This window comes from Idiotropiscis lumnitzeri, chromosome 9, assembly GCF_059441095.1.
Source record: "Idiotropiscis lumnitzeri isolate Australia: NSW breed Sydney's pygmy pipehorse chromosome 9, RoL_Ilum_1.0, whole genome shotgun sequence".
NCBI classification, from domain to species: Eukaryota; Metazoa; Chordata; class Actinopteri; order Syngnathiformes; family Syngnathidae; genus Idiotropiscis; species Idiotropiscis lumnitzeri.
In genome coordinates, this window is record NC_142399.1 from 19,234,756 (window position 1) to 19,255,459 (window position 20,704).

At 38.7% G+C, this 20,704-nt stretch overlaps 1 protein-coding gene across 2 annotated transcripts in view; it reads left to right on the forward strand.

Moving 5' to 3' along the window:
- The window catches only part of gbf1 (golgi brefeldin A resistant guanine nucleotide exchange factor 1), an 89,602-nt gene that overhangs the window by 22,058 nt on the left and 46,840 nt on the right, over positions 1 to 20,704 (forward strand). For both annotated transcript variants that reach the window (XM_088304575.1, XM_088304576.1), the window contains 4 exons: positions 16,336 to 16,467; positions 19,594 to 19,712; positions 19,955 to 20,063; positions 20,190 to 20,250. In XM_088304575.1, coding sequence (XP_088160701.1) covers positions 16,336 to 16,467; positions 19,594 to 19,712; positions 19,955 to 20,063; positions 20,190 to 20,250 — 421 coding nt within the window. The remainder of the gene's footprint in view (positions 1 to 16,335; positions 16,468 to 19,593; positions 19,713 to 19,954; positions 20,064 to 20,189; positions 20,251 to 20,704) is intronic.

A 20,704-nucleotide genomic window follows, 5' to 3' on the forward strand; every position in this document is an offset into this window, starting at 1 on the left:
CGTCACTGTTTTTTGTCAAATGACTGTAGTCCCAAACCTTCACCAACAGAGGGTGCTAACACAGTGTTAGAAAAAAAAGTCTTCCTGTTTCCTCCACATTTGAACCATGGATTCGTTGATCTTGAATCATCTTACAGCAGGTCAATTCCAATGTCCCTCGGCGTAACTGATAGCTTGTATTTGAAACTGTGCTACGTAGGCGTGTCTCTTAGGAGGTGTCACTTTGGGGCTCCTTAGCCAAAGCAATGTTTTGCACAATGCCCATACCAGATCTACATATCTACACCGGGGAGGCGTGCCTTTCTGTCGTCTTTCACGCCCACCCTTCACCCTTTAACATCTGCTTGCTGTCGTCAGTAACGTTCGCCTTTCCTTTATATAAACAGGATATGGGCAGGAAATGCTCCCAGTCAGTCCAGCGGAGCACTCATGAAAGTCCCACAACATTTACAGATTATTGGAACTCGTCCACACATAAGGCGCTCCGCATAATAAGGTGCCCTCTGCCCCGCCCATGTTGGAGAAAATTTAGGACTTTCGGGTGCGCCTTATGGTCGAGAAAATTTTGGTAAGTTGTTTTAAGACAAACTTTAACAAGCACTGAAACATTTTATTTGCTGATGTTTCCTTGTGCTGAAGGAGCCGTGCTTGTTGGGTGGCTGAGTGCGCTCGGCTCACAATTTCTGTACACAATTGTTTACAATACTCTTATCCGACTCAACTCTGACTCAGTGAACGGTACATAGGAATAACGCTCCGAGTTTCTAAACAAAATATTGTTCAAAAGGGCGGTTTGTTCACTAACATGGGCGATACTGGCGAGTTTAAACAACGGAAAGTGGTGGGTGATTGCAGCCAATAAGTTCATGGGATAAAACCACTCGCGCGCTCATTGGTCTTTCTCTGGTGGGAACCAATCACACGTCTTGTATGAGTGCCCCTGCTTATGTACAAAGCTTCCGAGTCAACTCCTTTATTTGAAATGCTTCTTTACTTTTTTTTTTTTTTTTAAAGTGAAGCGCAAAGTGGCGAGGGATTACTGTATATAGATAATAGATTTCTTTTTCATGGATACCAGTAAATTGTGGGCATGCCTTCTAAATGAGTTGAGAGAAAAACAATACTTTAGAATGGTGATTTTTTTTTTTTACATTTTCTTTTAACCAAAAATATTTTCGTATCACACTGCAACCACAATAGTGCCTCAATTTCCATGGAGAAAGTAGTAAGCAAGTAAGCAACTTGATTTTTTTTTTTTTTTTTTTGATTGGTTTCCACAGTGAATCGACTTCCATTGATCATCTCTTTTTATTGTGAGTTCAGCTCAAGGTGACAGTAATTAGACTTGATGTAATTCAGATAAGCTGATCTGGACCCGAATGAGTACGTGTTTTTGCTTTTGAGGATGTCAATTCAGAACTCACATTTACCTTAAAAGCATGTTGAACCAGCTTTCTTGAATAATGCCCCCGAATCTGCAGCCATGAAGTCTGTTGATATTGTAACACCCTGACTGACTAAACTTTGTTTCTTGTTAGCCCAAATATGCAAATGCCACTTTGCCATTCAGCTCTCGATTCTTGATACCAGAGAATTTCTTTCGGTTGTATCTACCGGCCCCACCCATTGCCTGCCCACAATATCAGTGGCATTTTCTTTAAAGGTGACAAAAGCAATAACCAATTGTTTTTCTGTTTATCAGAGGTGACATGACCAGTGGCGCAAGGGGATGAGGAGGCCCTGTGTAGCCATAGCTAAATATACATCCCTGACAGCTCCATAATAGGTTCCAGGAAGTTCAGTCGAAAATAAAAACAAAGCAACATTTCTAGCTGATTGGCTTTGAAAGGCCGCTTTTTCTTGCTGAATGGGAAAAATGTGGACTTCAGCATTCCATGGCCGTGATGCCAGTCACATTGGATAGGCGCAGCCTTGCGTGCGCAGAGCATGCTTGGTGTTAGGGAGACACATTACACTGCAGAAAAGAACTTCATGGGAAAGAATTTGTCTACATGTTTTCAAAGGGCTCACATAATATCAACAGGAAGTTTCTCAACTATAAAAATCTGTCAGTATTATGAATTAATTCTAGTTGTCTAGAACAATTATTGTTGTTTTTAAAATGCACCATATTCAGAGAAAAAAACTCAACTTCCAAACGTTTAGTGTTACAAATAGTCTTCTTCATGCATTTGAACTTTTCATAGTTCGCCGAGACTGTTGTCGATTTATTTTTCTTTTGTGTCGCATTTTCTTCCAGAGTAGTTGTTGAACATAGCCTATAATCGGGATTTCTGTATTTTATTCTACGTAATGCCATAGAAAATGTGATCACGTTGGGATACTTTGATTCAGTTAACAAAAGAAAAAAAAGTCATTTGAGTCAATTTTGATGGGCTCCTTTTTTTCCTCCTTCATAATACATTTTCTATGTATTCTGACGTTTTATTGGCAGATAATCAGACTCGAGTGACTCAGACTCGTGTGCAAAGAAATATATTTTAATGCATCTGTAAACATTTTTGTTTTGCTTTTCACAACATCACAAGTGTAAAGCCCACCATTTTGTGGCTTTAACTCATTCACTGCCAAACAAATGACTTCTATATCCGTCATTGGAAATGAAAGAGTTAATATTAACGTCCTATAGCTTTTATTACTTAATGCGAGCCATTCACCACTCAATATAGTCCCAAAATAACTTGAAAGGCTATATGCTGTTTTTAATTTGATGTTTGATTTTTGCGCTCCCTCTGTCAGTGTTTACTTGAAAGTTAAAGTTTCATGTGACAATTTTGCTCCTTTAAATAAAAATTTGCTGCACTGTCTGACATTACACGACAGCGCCTCCTCTTTTAAGTCTTCTTGGTTTGCATGGTTGGGATGCACCAAGATTTTAATGATGGTGATCAATCATTTGATTGATCACCAAATGATTGGCGCATGCACAGCATTTGATCCAAATTAAAGATGGTAAGTTTAACTCACCTTCCGTGAACGCATCAGTGCATTTATTAGAACGCTATCAATTACTATGGGTATTACCTTGGATAAGCAAATGGGGTACTCAACCAAATGAGATTTCATTTATGATGGTCCCTGTCCGCTCTTAACAACAGTCTTGTTGCTTTTAAGGTCCCCTGATCTTATCCTAGCATGCCAGAAATCTGGCTCCACAAGGGTATAATTTATGACAGTTGTCGCCTTGGTCTGCTAAGCCAGTCCACAACAACTCTAAAGACTAAGAAAAGGGCAATTCCGTGCCCCAGTGGGGTGAAACCTGATATGCTTTAATGTTTCCCCTCCATGGAGCCAGTGTGGCATCAGTGGTTTGAAATGTCCCATGTTAGTAAGCCTCTGTTGTTTGAAAGTCACTAACTGTTGCCATGGGGAGTATATTCTCTTGGTATGGCTTCTGGGTAATAAAAAAGTGCAAGTGATAGTGCTATTAGGAAGCATATTTGGTATCCATTTTGGAAGGATGAAAACAAAACTAGCTAAGCATGGTGTCCATTTTTTATCTCACAACACAGTTTGATTTGAAATCTACAATGTGTTGGGGGAGTAGCTATTTCCATCAATTTTAATAGAAAAAAAATGCTTTGCTTCACAAACATTTTGATTTGAAAAGTTTGTGAGCAGAGATATACTCTATTGGTATAATTGCATTTAGTTTGATGTATCATATCGTTGCCGTCAGGACGAAACCTCATGTCACAATTTGGTAAATGTTTTTTTTTTTTTTTTGTTATTTAATTTTTGTTATTTATTTATTTTTTTTACACATCTTTACTATTGGGCACTGCTCATTTATGGGTGAAATCTTTACGAATTATTGACCGGTTCTACATTGTCGAAAAGGGTTTGCTCTTTTTGACAATGCAATGTGATCGAACAGAAAGGCCGTTATTGGGAACTTATGAAAAGTGATCATATGTGAGATATAAGGATCCCACTCGAAGCCAGCAATATTTCCACAACATGAGTAGCGCAGCCCTACAGAGGTGAATAAAGACTCATAAATCAGTGATCATAAATAAGACCTTGCATAGACGGGCACAAGTCTCTACTGTAAATCTAAAGTATTTGACCCACAAGTCCAAGTCAAGTCCATGTCTTATGCTCAACTCAGTTCACGTGAGCAGAAACGGTTGCGTGCGGAGCGACGCAAATGATGCATTTGGAGTAATGGGATGCAGAGCGAAGCACTGAAAATTCGCCCATTTGCCCTTTCAGCACGGTTAAAAAAAAATTACTTTCTTCGTGTGTTGCGTCCCGGCAGCCAATCAACTGAGTGACGTATTATGTCACACTCTGTCTCATGTACACTTGGCTGGTTGTTTGAAAAGACAAGAATGGAGGAGAAAATTATCATTGTCGTCTGTGGACATCGAGAGTTTTACAAAACGGCCAGCTAACACTACTGGGACAAAAAAAACAAAACTGTTACAGCTGTCAAACTTTACCAAGACTGCATTATTGTTTACATTAGCTTCAACACAGTGTCGGCCACTCGAATGCGATGTCAAAATCTTTTTTTCTTTGCTTGCTACTGGAAACGCTGCCTTTGTCACAAAGCGAAGCCCCTCCCTCTGAGCATGACTGAGCGGCTGCGTTGTGAACACCTCCGCGGTGAAATGCCAGCGAATTATGTGAAGTGGAACACTCAAATGGATTTGGTCTGAATGGAGCATTAAGGTTGCACGTCAAGTCTCAAGTACCTGACTAGGAGTCCAAGCCAAAAGTGATAACAAATGCAGTGCTGCAGCAGCCTGCTGCTCCACGTTTGCCATCATGGCGATTATGTGGTGTTGTCTCATCTATGTCATTAACATTGGTCGCTCAGGCGTCCGGAAAGGTAGGGAGAGAGAGAGAGGGACAACTTACGAGCCGACACCTGAGCCGCAGGCACGCACACACGCACGCACACACGCACGCATGCACACACATTGACGTTTGGAGTGACTCGAGAAAATTCTGTGAAAATTCAGCTAGGCCACAGAGAACAATTTGCAGACGGTTTTGACAAAATTCGGATCCACCATCCGACATCACTAGATGGAGAAGCAGTGCACCATTGACACTGTGTAGAGTGGAGGTGCGAGACTACTGAACTCGACATGGGACATTTTATTTCATTGGAGAGAATCATCAATTCCACCGTCACAACTTCCCTTAAGGCAGCAGAGTCTGGTTTCTTTGAGAAGGCTCCCTTCTATCTCTGAGGTTTAGTTTGCACAGGTGGTAGAAAAGCTGTGTGTGTGATCCATGTGGAGTTCCTAAAGGTACTGGATGTTTTGGGGCTCTCTGCAAAATTGCGTGGAAATTGGGGACAACGCCTCTGGATTGGTAGACTGCGGTGGTGGTTCCCTTTTTTAAGAAGGGGGACCAGAGATTGTGTTCCAACTACACGCTATCTCACTCCTCAACATCCTTTCTAAGGCCTATCTGGGGTGCTGAAGTGGAGGATCCGTTGGGAAGTCAAATGTCAGACTCAGGTGGAGTAATGTGGGTTTTGACCTAGCTGTGGAAGAGTCTATATCTGTTTGGTGGACTTGGAGAAGGTGTTCGACCCTGTCTATCGGGGTTTCAGTGGTGGGATGCTTTGGGAGTATGGAGTCCTGAACTCCCTGATACAGGCTGATGATCCCTTTACGACAGATGTCTGGCTTTCAGATATGCCAAGTGTTCCGGTTTGGCTGTATTTTGTTACGGTCACTTGCCATCTGATCCGCTCGTCTGTGGAAGTTTCCAATTGACTCTGTAAGTACTGCGTCTTGTGATTGCCTGACAAAAGATTTGGACGCTACCAGTCAACCAATCATGGTAACATCTTCCCCTGTGTACAGAAGTTGCGTTGCGAGTCCGTGACGGCGACTATCTGGCTAAACAGCAGCCACTCTTCAAAAAGTCTTTGTCCTCGCCTCCATAGTGGCAAATAAGGGACACTTCTAACAAGTGTTGTTAACAAAAAAAGAAGGCAAGTAATCTTTAACAGAAGAAAAAAGGCAGAAGAAAAAAGGCTAAGGCTAAGTCATACAAACCGGCGTTAAAATCCCTTGAATGTAGTCATAAAATGTTGGATTAAATAATGTTACAGGACAGTTTTCATACAAGTTGAGAGCCTTTTGCAATGATTTTTTTTGTGCCATTGATTTTTGAAACCCTTTTTTGTTGAAGGCTGGATTTTTTTTTAATACATGAATAGGGCATGAGATCAATTAAGCGGTATTGTAATGTACATTGGGTCGTTTAAAATAAAAACTTGCACGTTTTGTTCATCTTTGAAACTGCGTTTTATCCATAATGCATCCATACTACAATCTAATAAAAAAAAATAGTAAGCCCGGCGGTATAAAGGTTTGCCTTCTGTGTGACCACTTATTGTTAACGGCGTTGCATGTACTAGTTCATTCATCGTTGTAGTTGAAAACGTCAGATGTTAGCGTATATCAACTCACACCTCGGAAACAATGACAGCTGGGTGCCATCTTATCGGTTTTCTCACTGGGCTCACCTTCAAATGTTGCAGCACCACTATAAATTAATGACGCCATCTACTCGCTTGTTATACGTCTCACAGTGTGACATGATAGCACAGCCCTCATTTGATTTGCTTTTTTTTTTTTTTTTTATCTTCCCAGTGTTGAAAGTAAACTTACAGTGCTGGCAAATGACACTGGTTGTGCTATTTTTTTTTCCCCAAAATGGAAGACTGCACAGACTGGATGTATAATGTTGCAGGAGTATGCGGAGCATTTTCAGCTTCCAGGCTGTTCTGTTTATCTCAATCCATAAGGTGAACACAGTTGACTTACTATGTGTTCTAATGAAGGAATAAAAAATAATTTAGGCCAAAACAATGTGTATTAACTCTTTTCTTTTTTTTTTTTTTAACCTTGCGTATTCTGCTCTTGACACCGAGCAGTGTGGACAGAGAGGCGTTCAACTAACAATTTACTGTGTTGCTAAACTAAACTAAAACCAAAACATCCAAACTTAAATCAACTATGTATTAAAAAAAGTTGTCTAAAATTGCATCTACTTGCTTATGGGTGTTAAATTCATGTGACTGGGACATGTTTACCTTTTCCTGTCATCTTTTTTTCGCATTAAAACCGTCCATCCGTCCATCCATCCATTATCTAAACCGCTTCTCCTCACGAGGGTAGCGGCACGCTGGATCCTATCCCAGCTGTCTTCGGTCAGTAGGCGGGATACACCCTGAATTGGTTAACAGCCTATCGCAGGCACAACAATTCACCCTCTCAATCACACCTAGTGACACTTCAGTGTGTTCTATTAACCTCTAGAGCAGCAGTCAAGGCACAAGTGCAGCTGCAACTTTTGGGCTGAAGCTGATGACGTTTTCGCCAAACACGGCGGCCTCCTTACAGTTCAGTCGATAAATCAACCTCTTTTAAATTCTTCTTCATGAACGCAATATTGCGTACGGCGTGAGCTTTTGACTGCTGGCACAAACAATACATTGTGGCAAAACAAAAGTGTTTGATTTAGGTCCCCTCTCAGTGACGAAACTGACCCATTGCTAAATTTCTTGATTAGTGCAATAGTAATATGTTATTAGCTAGCAGCAAGTGCCCAAAATAGACAGCAGCCTTTTAGAAGACAGTTTAATTGCCGACAATGACCCTGCACACTTTAATGCTGACAGTCTGACACAGTTGCACTTCTGACTGATCCATTTTTAACAAACCAGGTGTGGTCCATATTGCAAACTCTGGCCTATTAATGTTTCCATTTAAATTCAAGAAAACATTTTGATTATCTAAAAACAAAAAAAGAAGAAAACCAATTGGTTTATCATGATGAAGTGAAATGTTTTATTTGCTCTTCACAACTGTTCTGACTTTTCACAATAGTCCATTATTCAATGTGATTTTCAGTCAGATAACTGAATACTAATATGAAAGTAGGTAATAGTTAATATTTATTGTTAACAATTAGTTGAATTTTAAGAATACCCACAGCCTAATAGTCCAATTTGTAGTTATAAATTTGCAATTTTATGATGTTCTTCATGGTGCAATAAGTCTTTTTGGTGAAAATAATTTTGCACCAAAAGCACTCCTCATTGTAGTGGCATCAGGGTCATGATATTGTGTCTGATGAAATGACAGTGCTGTCTGCCTTTACAGTGTGTGGTTTCTGGAATCTCCTACCCCACGGGAATGCCATTAGTGGAGAATTGAAGGAGTGCAGGTCCTACAAACAAGGATTTCACACACACTCAATCACACTCCCTGAAACACACACACACTTTGGATTGCTGTATATATATATATATATATATATATATATATATATATATATATATATATATATATATATATATATAAAAAAGCAGCCTGTTAAACACATTATGAAGGTTTTGGAGATTTGCCAACTCTGCTGCAATAATACAGTCTCTGTGCAATAAATGTGCGGCATACAAAATAGAGATTTTTTACGCTGTAGAGTAACAGGTGCAACTCAGCACAGCGCCTGACAGACTCCAACCCGGACAAGAAGAGGCAATGAAGTTATGCATGGTCAGGGTTTTTCCTGGCTCAAATTGAGACAGAGGCGGTTCCTTTCAGACTATGTGCACGTGTGCATATCCCGCGCCACCCTCTGGCTCAAACAAACTTTTTCCCTGAGCTATTTACATGTTTTATATTCGTACATCGGATATTATCCCAAAGTGCAAAATAACAACACAAATATTTTACAAAATAGGTAGAGGTCATTGCTTGTACAGTTAAATACATTTCAGGTAACCCTTTCACAGCCGGACAAAACATTTCATCCTCCTGTTTTTCCATCCTTTCCTATCCTCACTATTGTCTCGGGGGGGGGGGGCCTTAAGTTTATCTCAGTAATCATAGTGCACATAAAGCCAATCATATACTCTCCCACTTATTCATGAATTTGTCATAAGAAATTGTGTTTTTAACAATGTGATAGAGGAAGCCAGAGTACTTAGAGAAAGCCCATGCAAGCACAGTGAGAACATGCATACAACCAGAAGGCCGTAGCTGAAGTTTTGAAGCCCCACCCTCATGTGCTAACGACTCATCCTGCTGCTTGAACTTCACTAAAAACATAGATTATCGACTTCCAATAGTCTGTACAGTTTCAGTGAGAGGATAGAAGACTTCGTTCAACAGATGAACAGAGGGGTCTTCTTTCTGGACTTGAGTTGCTTTGTTGACTTTATTGGGGTCACATTTCTTCTCAGTAAAGGGTCTGACCTAATTTTAGCTGCTAAGAGGTCCAAATCAATAACCATCAGTGTTTGGTTTTGGACCACTGCACGGTCAGCGACGAGATCAACCTGTCCTTTGTCTGTTGCTTTTCTTTGCTCTTGCCATATGATATAGAGAGCTTAAATACTGTGATTTTACAAAATGTGTTGATTTGTAAAATAATCAGATTTGATTTAGTCAATTTCTGAAAGTAGCAGAGTGACAAGTGGCCCCCATCTTGGTTGAAATTTCTGAAAACTATGAAATCTAATTGTATGGAAAGTTGTTGTTTTTGTTTTTTTTTGGGTGTTGTCTATTTTGTGCTTGTTGTTGGTGTTATTTGGTGTTAAAAGTGTTCCTGGCGTAGATAAAATTGTGAGAATAAAAATGCAAATATCACAGAGGTGAACATTTTCTAAAAAAAAATATTTTGTCATCTCTCAGCTGCTTGGGTACCCGTCCGTCATTCATCAGTCTGTCATTCTTCGTGCCGAACCGAATTGTCATCGGCAATTTGTCATTCTGTCTGTTTATTCTGTTAATCCATTGGTCCATCCCCCCACCACCAGCTTAGCAAAACGGGTCCGCATCCAGTGAAGATTTCTCTGATGGATTCCAGTCAATGTTAAGTCCGTTATTTTTAAAAAGTGTCTCGTCTTTTGTCGGCAAAAGGGTGTCTGTCAGTGACGGGCTGATGGGCCTGTCTGTCTGACAGAATGCTCACTTCTGAAATATTGATCGCCGAGCCGTAAATACGGCATATGGGCTGAATCCCATAGTGTCCTCCAAGTGGACTCCCTAAAATGAGAGTGATGTTTCGAACTTGGTCACTATTTTGGGGGGGTAAAAAACTTAAGTGGCACAAATTGAACATTATTCATGGGAAGAGAGGCAATATAATAGGAATTGGTCAACGTCATCGATCGTTTTTTTTTTTTTTCCATGAATTTTTTACCACGAATTTTAGAAGCGTTTGAGGTAGGACAGAATAATTAATGGAATTCAAACCAACATCACGATGTATTCAGATGCAATTTTCAAATCTTAAATGCAGCAATAACGAAATAAATAGTTAAACATGACCACCGTAACAATGCCGTAAGATCTTGCCACCTCCGTAATTGTCTCTCTTTCACTCACAAGCTTGTACTTTCCCCGTCGTGGCAGAATCAGAACCTTTTCAGTGGGGTAGTCAGGTTGAGGATGCCACCGTTGTTTTTCTCTCAAAATACAAATATATTTTTAAAATTACATTTTGAGTTTGTATTATGTCCAAATGTATGAATAGCTTAGTTGGAATTTTTTCCTCTTGAGAAAAAAAAAACTGAGATTACTAACTATATAATTGCCTGATATCGTCCAAAAATAATTCCCAATTTTTGCCCCTACACAAAAAAATAAATTTCTCCTGAACCAATCATCTGATTTAAAAAAATCATTGTTTATTGTATTCTGGTGGAAGTGGCCTCAACTATCAACATTCTGACAAATTGTCATTTTTGGGAAATCGCTCATGTGAGACACTATTAATGTGTTATACTTAAAGAAAAAAAATGAACAGTGGTTACTTCAGATATTAAAAAAGAAAGAAAGGGTATATTTAGGTGTAAACTATAGTCAGTTGAAATAGCCCTTACACAGACTCCAGCCTAAATAGAACAGACAGAAATCCAAACACACCCTAAATTGAACTTTTGAGATGAAGATATTAGTCATTTTCACGTCAGGGAGTGTTACAATGTAATCCTACTCTGCTTTTGATGTATTTGCTCCACTCTTCAATACTGTGATTCGGCCTAAGACCGCCCTGTTTGTATAACTCTTGACTCTGCTTAGATAGCCTTACAATAATCTGTCAAGACTCCAGATGGAAATAATTATTAGTTTTATAGTTAGGTTTGCTACATTGTGGCTATTGTTTGTCTTTCATTTCTGATGTTCAATTCTTTTTCTCATTGTCTGGACAATAATGTTTGTCTGCTGCTCAGTTTCATCTCCTGTTTTTTTTTCCCCTCTGTGTTCTAAGCCTTTTCTGCTCCAGTGCCAATAGATGTGCATGTGTTAAAGAGAGCTTCTGTTTCTGCAGTAAGCCAGCTTCATCCCAAGGTGCTCTCCTGGGGGTTTGAGGTTCACCCCCGCACCTTTTCTTTTTGCTGGGGTCATTTGAAGTAGTAATCCACACATGGCTGGATACTCAGAGCAGAAATATGGGGCTCAAGCATGGCGAGAGCTTGAGAGGATTAGGCTCACGGTCAATCAGTCTGTACACAACCCATATTTTACAACTTTCATTTTATAACAAATTCAGCTCATGTTTGGTATGGCTTAAATGAGCAAGCTCAAATGATGGCAACATGTGCAGCACATTTACTCCGCTTTAGCACTCAGGTTCTTATTTTGTTGTTAGTTGTCAATACCAAGTAGAGGTCGTCTGGCTTTTGGGTGGTTGTTTCACCATGACCGCAGGCTGAGTCAAAATACTGAGTCTGTATTTGGGCTTTATATAAGATTGGTGATGGCCAATGACACATGGCTTCAGTCAGCTACGTGTGCACTGATAGCCATCCAGATCAATACAACACAATTTATTTTTTCAATCTGGTCTTTAGGAAAGAAGCTGTAGCACTTATTGGGTGATCACCTCTGAAGAAGTCTTCATCAGGATCTATTGACAGATTCATTTGGGCACCCGGCCGGCTTCCACCAATACCACATGTTTCCCCCCCCACATTGAAACATAATGTGATACTGAAAACCCTATTTTTTTTCAACAATAGACACAGTGAACAATTTTATTGGTATATATTCTCAATCTACTAAATTAATATTTTCCTGACGAATGTTCATTCCGGTTACAGTATTATGCAAACACCCTTGCAGTAAACTTTTTCACCTTTTTTTTTTTTTTTTTTTGCTTGGTTCTAAATTTACACTTGGTTGACCCGCCCCAACCCCCTAAAACTGCGACTGCTGAAAGCTCTCAGATTTAACCCGAAATAAAACACCAGGTGAAAAAATATTCAATAAAGCAGAAAGTAATAGGTTTGCCTTTGAAAGTAAGGAAGCCTTTAAGTGACCTTGGCGGCAGATAAAGTCTCTTTGAGTTTCCAAATGATTCCATATTTTATTTCTAAACAAAGCTGCAGGGCTATTGGATATCAGACGCTTATTCATGGTGTTCACGTGTGCAGTTTTAGAAATTAGTTGGGCTCTCACTGCAGCTCTTTTGATGCCCAAGTTGTTTTTCTATGCCTGGAGTGGAGCCATGGTCTACACGGTATTTCGAGGGCATGTCCTCAATGTTTCACTATGGCATGCATGACTCCACTAACTTTGCCTGTTTTTTTTACATTTTTTGCCATGCCCCTTGGAATGTTCTCGCGAAAGATTTCTTTCTCGAATGTGGGTTCCCGGAGTGGAATACCCAGCAAAGTTATCTTCCATATGAAGGGATTATGTGACAATGTTCTGTGTTGTGCGATCTCATTGCGTTGTTGTTTTTTCACAATAACGTTGTTTTATTGTTCATGGTGGTTTACACTTATTTTTCTCCAGCTGGGTCTTTGAGAGCCTGTATGCTCGAAGTTAAAGGGGGGGCACAGAATCGCTAGTACCCTTCTGATAATGAAAGAAAAACCTTCAGTGGTCAAATAATTCACTTTAATCTGACAAACGTGATAATAAAAACAATTGTAATGAAAATTAACCAATGAAAACTAGTGATAGACCAATAGTATTTTATTTTCCCAGGGCCAATACCAATTATTAGAAGGGATGGAGGCCGATGACTGATATTTGAAGCCGATATTCATTTGTTGAAAAAAAAGGGATAAAATGGTGTCAAAAATTTGAAAAATCAAAACTCCAAAAGTTGACTTAGTTTAAATGCCTTTAACCACGTTTATGAAACAACTTTAGCGATTAACATCATGTTAAAGCTTTTTTAGATCTTAGAAAATAGACATAGTTTATAGTTTTAAAATTAGAACAAAAAGTACACAGAACTCCCAGGCTCAGCTTCATGTTTTCAATGTTTCAATGAAAACAAACAGCTTTCTGCTGATTGGCTGCTACAAGGAACCAGTCACATGGTGCTCGGGGCGGGCCAATCTGCTTCTGCAGTCAGGGCCACCAGCACAGCAGAGGGAGAGAAGTGTGCTGCAGCGAACCAAAATAAACCACCTTTTAATTTATCGGCCTTGAAAGAAAAAAGAAAAAAGGGGGGGGGGGGGCGATGCCCATAATCGGCAACATGTCAAATATCGTCCCTGATAATCGGCCCGGCCGATAATCAGTCTATCACTTATGAAAACCACACACCACTTTTGAGTTGTAGTTTAACAGAATTATTTTAAAAACAAACTCATGAAACCGGCCTGGACAAAAATGATAGTACTCCTAGACAAGGTTGAAAATAATTAGATTTTAGTGACGTGTTCTAACCAAGGTTTGTCCTCTAATTTGCATCACAGGTGTCTTCAAACGTGTAATTATCAGTCAACCTATTTAAAGGGTGACAAGTAGTCACTGTTGTGTTGTTGACATGGTTGTGCCACACTAAACATAGACCCTAGGAAGCGAAGGAAACAGTTGTCTCGGAAATTACAAAGAAAATTATAGACATGATGTTCCTGTTACTACAGTTAAATTCAGAAATCTAAGTTCCATTGCACTGTAGACAACCTCCTTGGATGCCGCAGGAAGAATATTAATGCCAAATTGAGTCATATTATATGAATGGTAAGAAACGAGCCCATGATAACCGCAAAGAATTTAAAGGTGAACTCCAACGTTAAGGTACATCACTGTCAGATTGCTCTCTCTGTCCTTGTTTGAGCTAAAGTGGAATTGATTGAAGAAAACCAAGTTAACCACTGTCATAACCATCTAGATATTCTAGAGTTAATATGTGCAGCCCACTGTCGGAAAGCTTGGTGTCCGTCGCAGGTCATGTGTTTCAACAGGCTAATTTCCAAGTAAACAGCTAAAAACATCCAAGAATGACTAAGTCAAAAACATTGGACTGTTCTGAAGTGACCTTCCATGTGCTCCGATCTAAATCCAATGTGGAAGGTGCTGAAACATGCCGTCTAGAGTACGCTCCCTTCAAACCCGAGACAACTGGAGCAGCTTGCTCAAGAGTGGACCAAAAATAAAGGTGCAGAAGTCTCATTGAACGTTACAACACACGTGATTACAGTGATTGCCTCAAAAGGTTGTGCAGCAAAATATTAAGTTAAGGCTATAATTATTTTTGTCCAGGCCTGTTTTATGGTTTTGTTCTTTCAAGCAAATCAGTTTTACCATAATTCAAAAGCAATGGAATTTTTCATTGGTTACATTTCATTACATTTTCATTTATTATAACTTTTGCCCCACAAGTTATTTTTCTTTTCATCAGAGATGTACCAATAATTTTGCCCATGCGTGTATGTTACTATACAAGTCATTGCACTGTGTATTGTACTTTTTATTTAATGATGTGTGTTAGACCAATATGTTTCTGCTCTGCCTGCTGCTAACTTCTTACGATGCAGAGGAGACGATGTTAACGTTCAGACAAGACTTTTGAGCTAAAGGGGGATTTATTGTGGCGATGATTTAGATATAAGGTGCGTAGAAACTGCAAATCTGTGGCCATGACATACACGTTTGTGGTGGTGAACTCGGTCAAATGTGCTTTCCTAACACAAATTTGTGGCCACAGTAGCTGTGGCTCTGTCCTGGACAGTTAGGCACCCAAGTCCAGAGCTCTTTCCTAGAACCGGTAACATGGCGATAGATGCCACTGCTGATTGATTGTTCTTTTAGGCTTAGATAAGCTACAAAAAAAATCTGAAAACTCTGGCTTTGCAGGCTTTTGATAAGAACAGACTAACAATTGCGAGTGCCTGGTGAAGCCCACTCAATATTGATAAGTGAAGAGTAAATTTGACTTGAATGTATTTCACCTTGTAACATAAAGATAGATGGATATGTAATGCACAATGTGTTATCTTTATTATATAGCCACGGAAATAATGGATTTGTGACACACCTCAATGACATGATGTCATCTTTAATCAACGCCTCCTTGAAATAACATTTTGGAGCAACATTCTCGTTCCTCCAAACATTTGTCCATCCTTTAATTCAAGCTCTGGTGGACGGTGCCAAGATGTGAACAGAGGAGTGAAGGACCAAGAAGGTTGCAAATAAAGAAATTAGATTAAAGACCATGTGTGATCAGAAGTGTCTCCACCGCACTGGCCGTCAGTTGCTAACTTCTCTAGCAGCTGCTGCATAACCTCTCAGAGCTATTGTACGTGGTATGTCACCGTGGATCATGTGACCAAGGCTAGGAAGGGCGTTTATGATTCATTTTGTCTATTCCTAAAAGTAATCATAGAAAAACATAATAATCACAATTTTCCTTGACTGATATTGAAATCGTGATTAAGAAAAATGATTATTCATTGATTTCAAGGCTTTGCATTTATTCAACTCCAGTCGATGTAATCCCTGTAATAGCAAAAATCAGCATATAATTGATGCTCACTGAAATGCATTTGGGTTTTTCTGTAATAGTACCCAAACTCAACTACTCAAAAATGCCATCATATCCTCCTGCCTATTCATCCGTGCACGTTGAACATCTCTTCTTGAACACTCCTTTTTTTTTTGTGAATTAAAAAATTCTATTGTAAATATCATGTGAAATTGAAACCGTTTGCATTTCATATAATGTTCATATAACACATTTTTATATTTGTATTTAAATATTCTATCTGTGTTTACATGAAGCTGCTACTTTTTTCTTGATGTTTTCATGAAACTGTTTCAAGCACGCTCAGGGAGGGCAAAATCACATAACATCACATCTGCTGCATAAGTAACAGTGCATTCAGAGTACATGCTTAATGTTGGGAATTTGTGCGCACACACTGCACCTTTCATCCTATTAATGTTTTTTCTTTGAATAAAAGTTTAAGATCGAAAGATTAAATTGTAATTGCCCAGCAAAAGAATCTACCCATCCATTTCTTGGGGAAAACCTTCATTGCGATGACTGAATCCATGTCTGCTATGTGTTTTTCCTTATTTGCAGAACTGTCAGATGTTGAACCCAATGTATTCCTACGGCCATTCCTTGAGGTGGTCCGCTCTGAGGATACCACTGGACCAATCACAGGCCTTGCCCTTACCTCTGTCAACAAGTTCTTGTCATATGGCTTAATAGGTAAGATTTTAACAGTCCTTCTTTTCACTTTTTCAACTTTGGCTTATGAATTGACCCAATACCATCTGTGGAGTCACACATTTCCACATGAAATTACTTGCTCAGCATTTTAAAAAGACGTGCATATACATGAAAAATTGTGATGGTAAATATTGAAATAGAGTGGAACCCTTCTGTCTGATGGGGATAGGGACTGCTGTGTGCGCTTGTGAATTTTTTGTTCACCATAAGCTTCAATATTTATTAAAAAAAAAAAGTTTTTTGGGGGGGGTTGAGAAGACTCGACTTGTTGTATTTTACAACGTATAATTCTTTTCAGTCACCACATCATGAAATTTGGGGGCCGGCCCGGATTGCGCCTCCAAATCCAGCGTTCCATAAAGCCCTGAAAGGACTCCCACCCTGCTAACAAAAATCTTCTTTAGAGTGGTTGTTTTGATCACATGGGCTCTCCATGCTAGATCCAGACGCTGATGGCTGTAAGGCCAGGAGTGCTAATGGAATGGACTTGTTGTCTATCAGTGCTAATATCAGAGAGTTTGGATGTAGACCGATAAATAACACAGTGTTCATAAAGGTGTTCGTTCATATGTGCACTTTGCACCAGGACACCTTAAGCTGCAGTTTATAAATTTTAGATTTAGAATTATTATTTGAAATATTAATATTAAATATACAAAATATATAGTAAAACATGCACAGTCCAGTAATGTTCCTGATTTAAAAAGATAGGAAAATTGGGATAAGTTGTTCAGGAAGTCAGGAGAAATGGAATAAAATAATCATTTAAATCCAAATGTCCCATAGCCTTGAAAATTGAAGGATAATACTTTAATTAATTTTGCTCTATCATTGTCCGTATATCTGTGACATATATAAATACAGCAAACATTCCTACTGTTTATTGTATAGTTTCTTGTTACGACAACTCTAATAAGTGGAAAAAATTGTTAGTGTGAAAGGCCTTAATAATGTAAATGCAGTGCACTGACTAAAATGAAATATCTTTTAGGGACGTAATGATATCCAAATGTCGCAATATGATAATTTCACGATATGAACCCCATGGAAACGATAATTATCACCATATTGTCGGTAGGTTCCCAATATTGTTTATCTTTGAAAAAAAGGTCAGATTACAAAAAAAATGAAATAAAATAAAAATATCACAACTTAGTTTTTTTACATAATAACAGCATTGACAAAAAAGAGGGTTGGCATTTTATCACTTGCTCCAATTTGCTCAGCAGCGCAAAGTATCATGGTCTATGTCGGTCACAATGCTGTGTTCTGCTAAGCTAGGGGCAAAGTCATGTTTTTTGATGGAGATGTTGAAAAATAATTGCTGGTATGACTAATTTATGGGACCTTGTATTTGTTATAACAGTTTTGTTCATGTGAGCACCATCTTTTCTCTTTGTACTGTTTAATTTGCTTCTCTGTGTGTGTTGTTTCTGTAGAACAAAAAATACAAATAAAATAAACATCGACAATTGCATGCAAATGTCTCTGCACAGTGTTAATTAGATGTGGCCCTAATTATACATCTAGTTCAAATAGTACAGTTAATGTAACCTCGACATACTTATATGACCTACAGTGACAGATGACACCTGATATTGAGGCACTTGCTAATACACGCTCACATTGTGAATCGGGTCAATTTGTGAAGGAACTCAAACGTGTTACGTTCCCTTTGGTCTAAATAAGTGGCGAAAACATGCTGAATTCGACCACACAAACCACCAGGGCGTGCTGGAAGTGCACAAATGGAAAACAACTTGGGCTTTTTAACCAATTTGTTGCTATTTGTATCGTGACATGACAATTTAAATCACGATCGTTACATCCCTAATATCTATTATGAATCTGGTCGGCTTCTCTACCACGGGGCTGAGCACGTTTTCTGGGGGAAATTCTGCAATTCTGTAATGTAGCAGCTGGTCTTTTTTAATACTACTGTAGGAGTTCCTTCCTCCATTTAAGGTTTTCCTGCCCCATTTCCATTGCTGTTGCTTCGTTGTTGCTCTTGTTTCCTTGCTGGAAAGGAATTGCTTGTCTTGTTCACCTACTCTAGCCTCAAGCAATTTTATTACACGCATTTTATGCATTTCTTAAAAACCAATGTTGAATGACAACTCCTTAAATAGTCAGTCTTATTTCCATTATTCCAACATTGTGCATCACATGTTTCAGTTCAAACAGGCTGCATCGTAGCTTTACTTTGAAAGTCGTTAATTGAACTTTTATTCTCAGTCTTTCCATCTATGCTTCCCATGCAGTCAACTCTTTACCCATGCTCATTAGTTAATGAATTGCTGCTTTCGGGGGTGATGGTAATGAAAAACAGACTGGCAGAGAGCTTGCTACCCACTCAGATTTCCAAAACACTAGATCCCGTTGCTCCACCAGCCAATTTGTGAATGTCTTCCTCTCGCAAAGGCCACATCTGGTTGCATGTTGTGAAGAACATTAATGAACTGAAACTGGTTTGTGCTTGGACATGGATGCACTTGAAAAATAAGGAACTTCAAGAGTTGTACAATTTAATGTGTTGATAGATATTTACTAAGGTTGTCACGACTTTTCATGGATTTGATTTGATTTGATTTTTGATTTTAGGTTCACAAATCTATATATTTTTTTTTAGCACAGAGGCCTATGCCATTTTTAGACTGGTCTAGTATACAATCATTGGTTTTATTCATTCAATTTTGTACAGCACATCTTGTTTTAAAACCTAGGCTACATATGAATGATTCTGAAGTAATTTTGATTAAAAAAAAATCTACTGTTCAATGTAATTGTTGTTTTTCCTCCATAGCTTTGAACTATTTCAAATGTGACGCTTGCATACATCAAATAAGTTATTGTGCACATTTGCTGTTGAAGTGATTTTTGTTTGTATCTGAGTGACTGTCAATTGTTATATTTATCATTGTCACTGGAACATACACTTAATCCATAATTGTACAATAAATTGAAAACCAATGCCGTCAATTTGCTTAAATTACACTCATGTTACGTTGACATCCCTATCGTTGGTATTTCCTTATTTCTATGACTGAAATGTTCTTTATATATAATAAAGAATGTGTTGAAAACATTGTATTTTTGTAATTGCAGATGCTAACCATGAAGGTGCAGCAGAGGCCATTGAGAACATGGCAGACGCTGTAACGCACGCCAGATTTGTCGGAACAGATCCTGCCAGTGATGAAGTCGTCCTTATGAAAATTCTGCAGGTACTTAACATCATCACGGTTTGTCATAGAACCTAGAATATGCTGATTTGACATAGTTTAACAAATATTGTATTTTCCTTAGTGTTCCTTTGCGTGTGGATTGTTTAATTTTATTTTGTATACAGACCCAGTATGAAAAGCACATTAAATTTAAGCAATGCATTTTCATGTCATTGATTGGAAAGATGTGCATGATAGATAGATAATGACAAGTCAAGTTGAAGCTTATGATCTTCTTTCAGGTCTTGAGGACACTGCTTCTGACACCAGTCGGAGCCCACCTGACCAATGAATCTGTTTGTGAGATAATGCAATCCTGCTTCCGAATCTGCTTTGAGATGCGGCTAAGTGGTTAGCAACCCAACTTAATTCGTTGTTTCCTTTACTTTACTTGTATTCTTTCTTGGTTTGTTTCTTTTTTTCCCCATTTTTTTTTTTTTTACCTCAAACATACAGTTTTTTTTCCTGTGCCCACAGAGCTCCTCAGAAAATCAGCTGAACATACCCTTGTTGATATGGTGCAGCTGCTGTTTTCCAGGTAAATTGATAAAATAATGTGATGTTATCCACTTGTGGCCCTTCAAATTTGTTGTTGATTTTTGTTTGTATCACACTCAAACAAGTACTACTTGATCAATTCTCTTTAACAATTCATAATAAAAAATAGGACACCCCCAATATAAACTGTCTTGGATATTAATTAATGCTTCATTTGCCTTTACCTTAGTATTGTATAATGCTTGACAGAGCTGATATTATCAGACAAAGGTATCTAATGTTGAAGCTTCACATCACTGTGACGTTACTGCGAGCATGTAGAGAGAGTGTGAATGTTGTTGTGCCAAAGTTGAAGGTTTTGAAGCAGTAAAGTCCTGGTTACCACTGTATGTTTTTAAACTTTTCGGCCAAATTCCAAACTCTGAGATATCCCACACATGACGCGCAAAAAAAAAAATCATGCGTATTACTGTTCTGAACGTGTATGCTGTGCA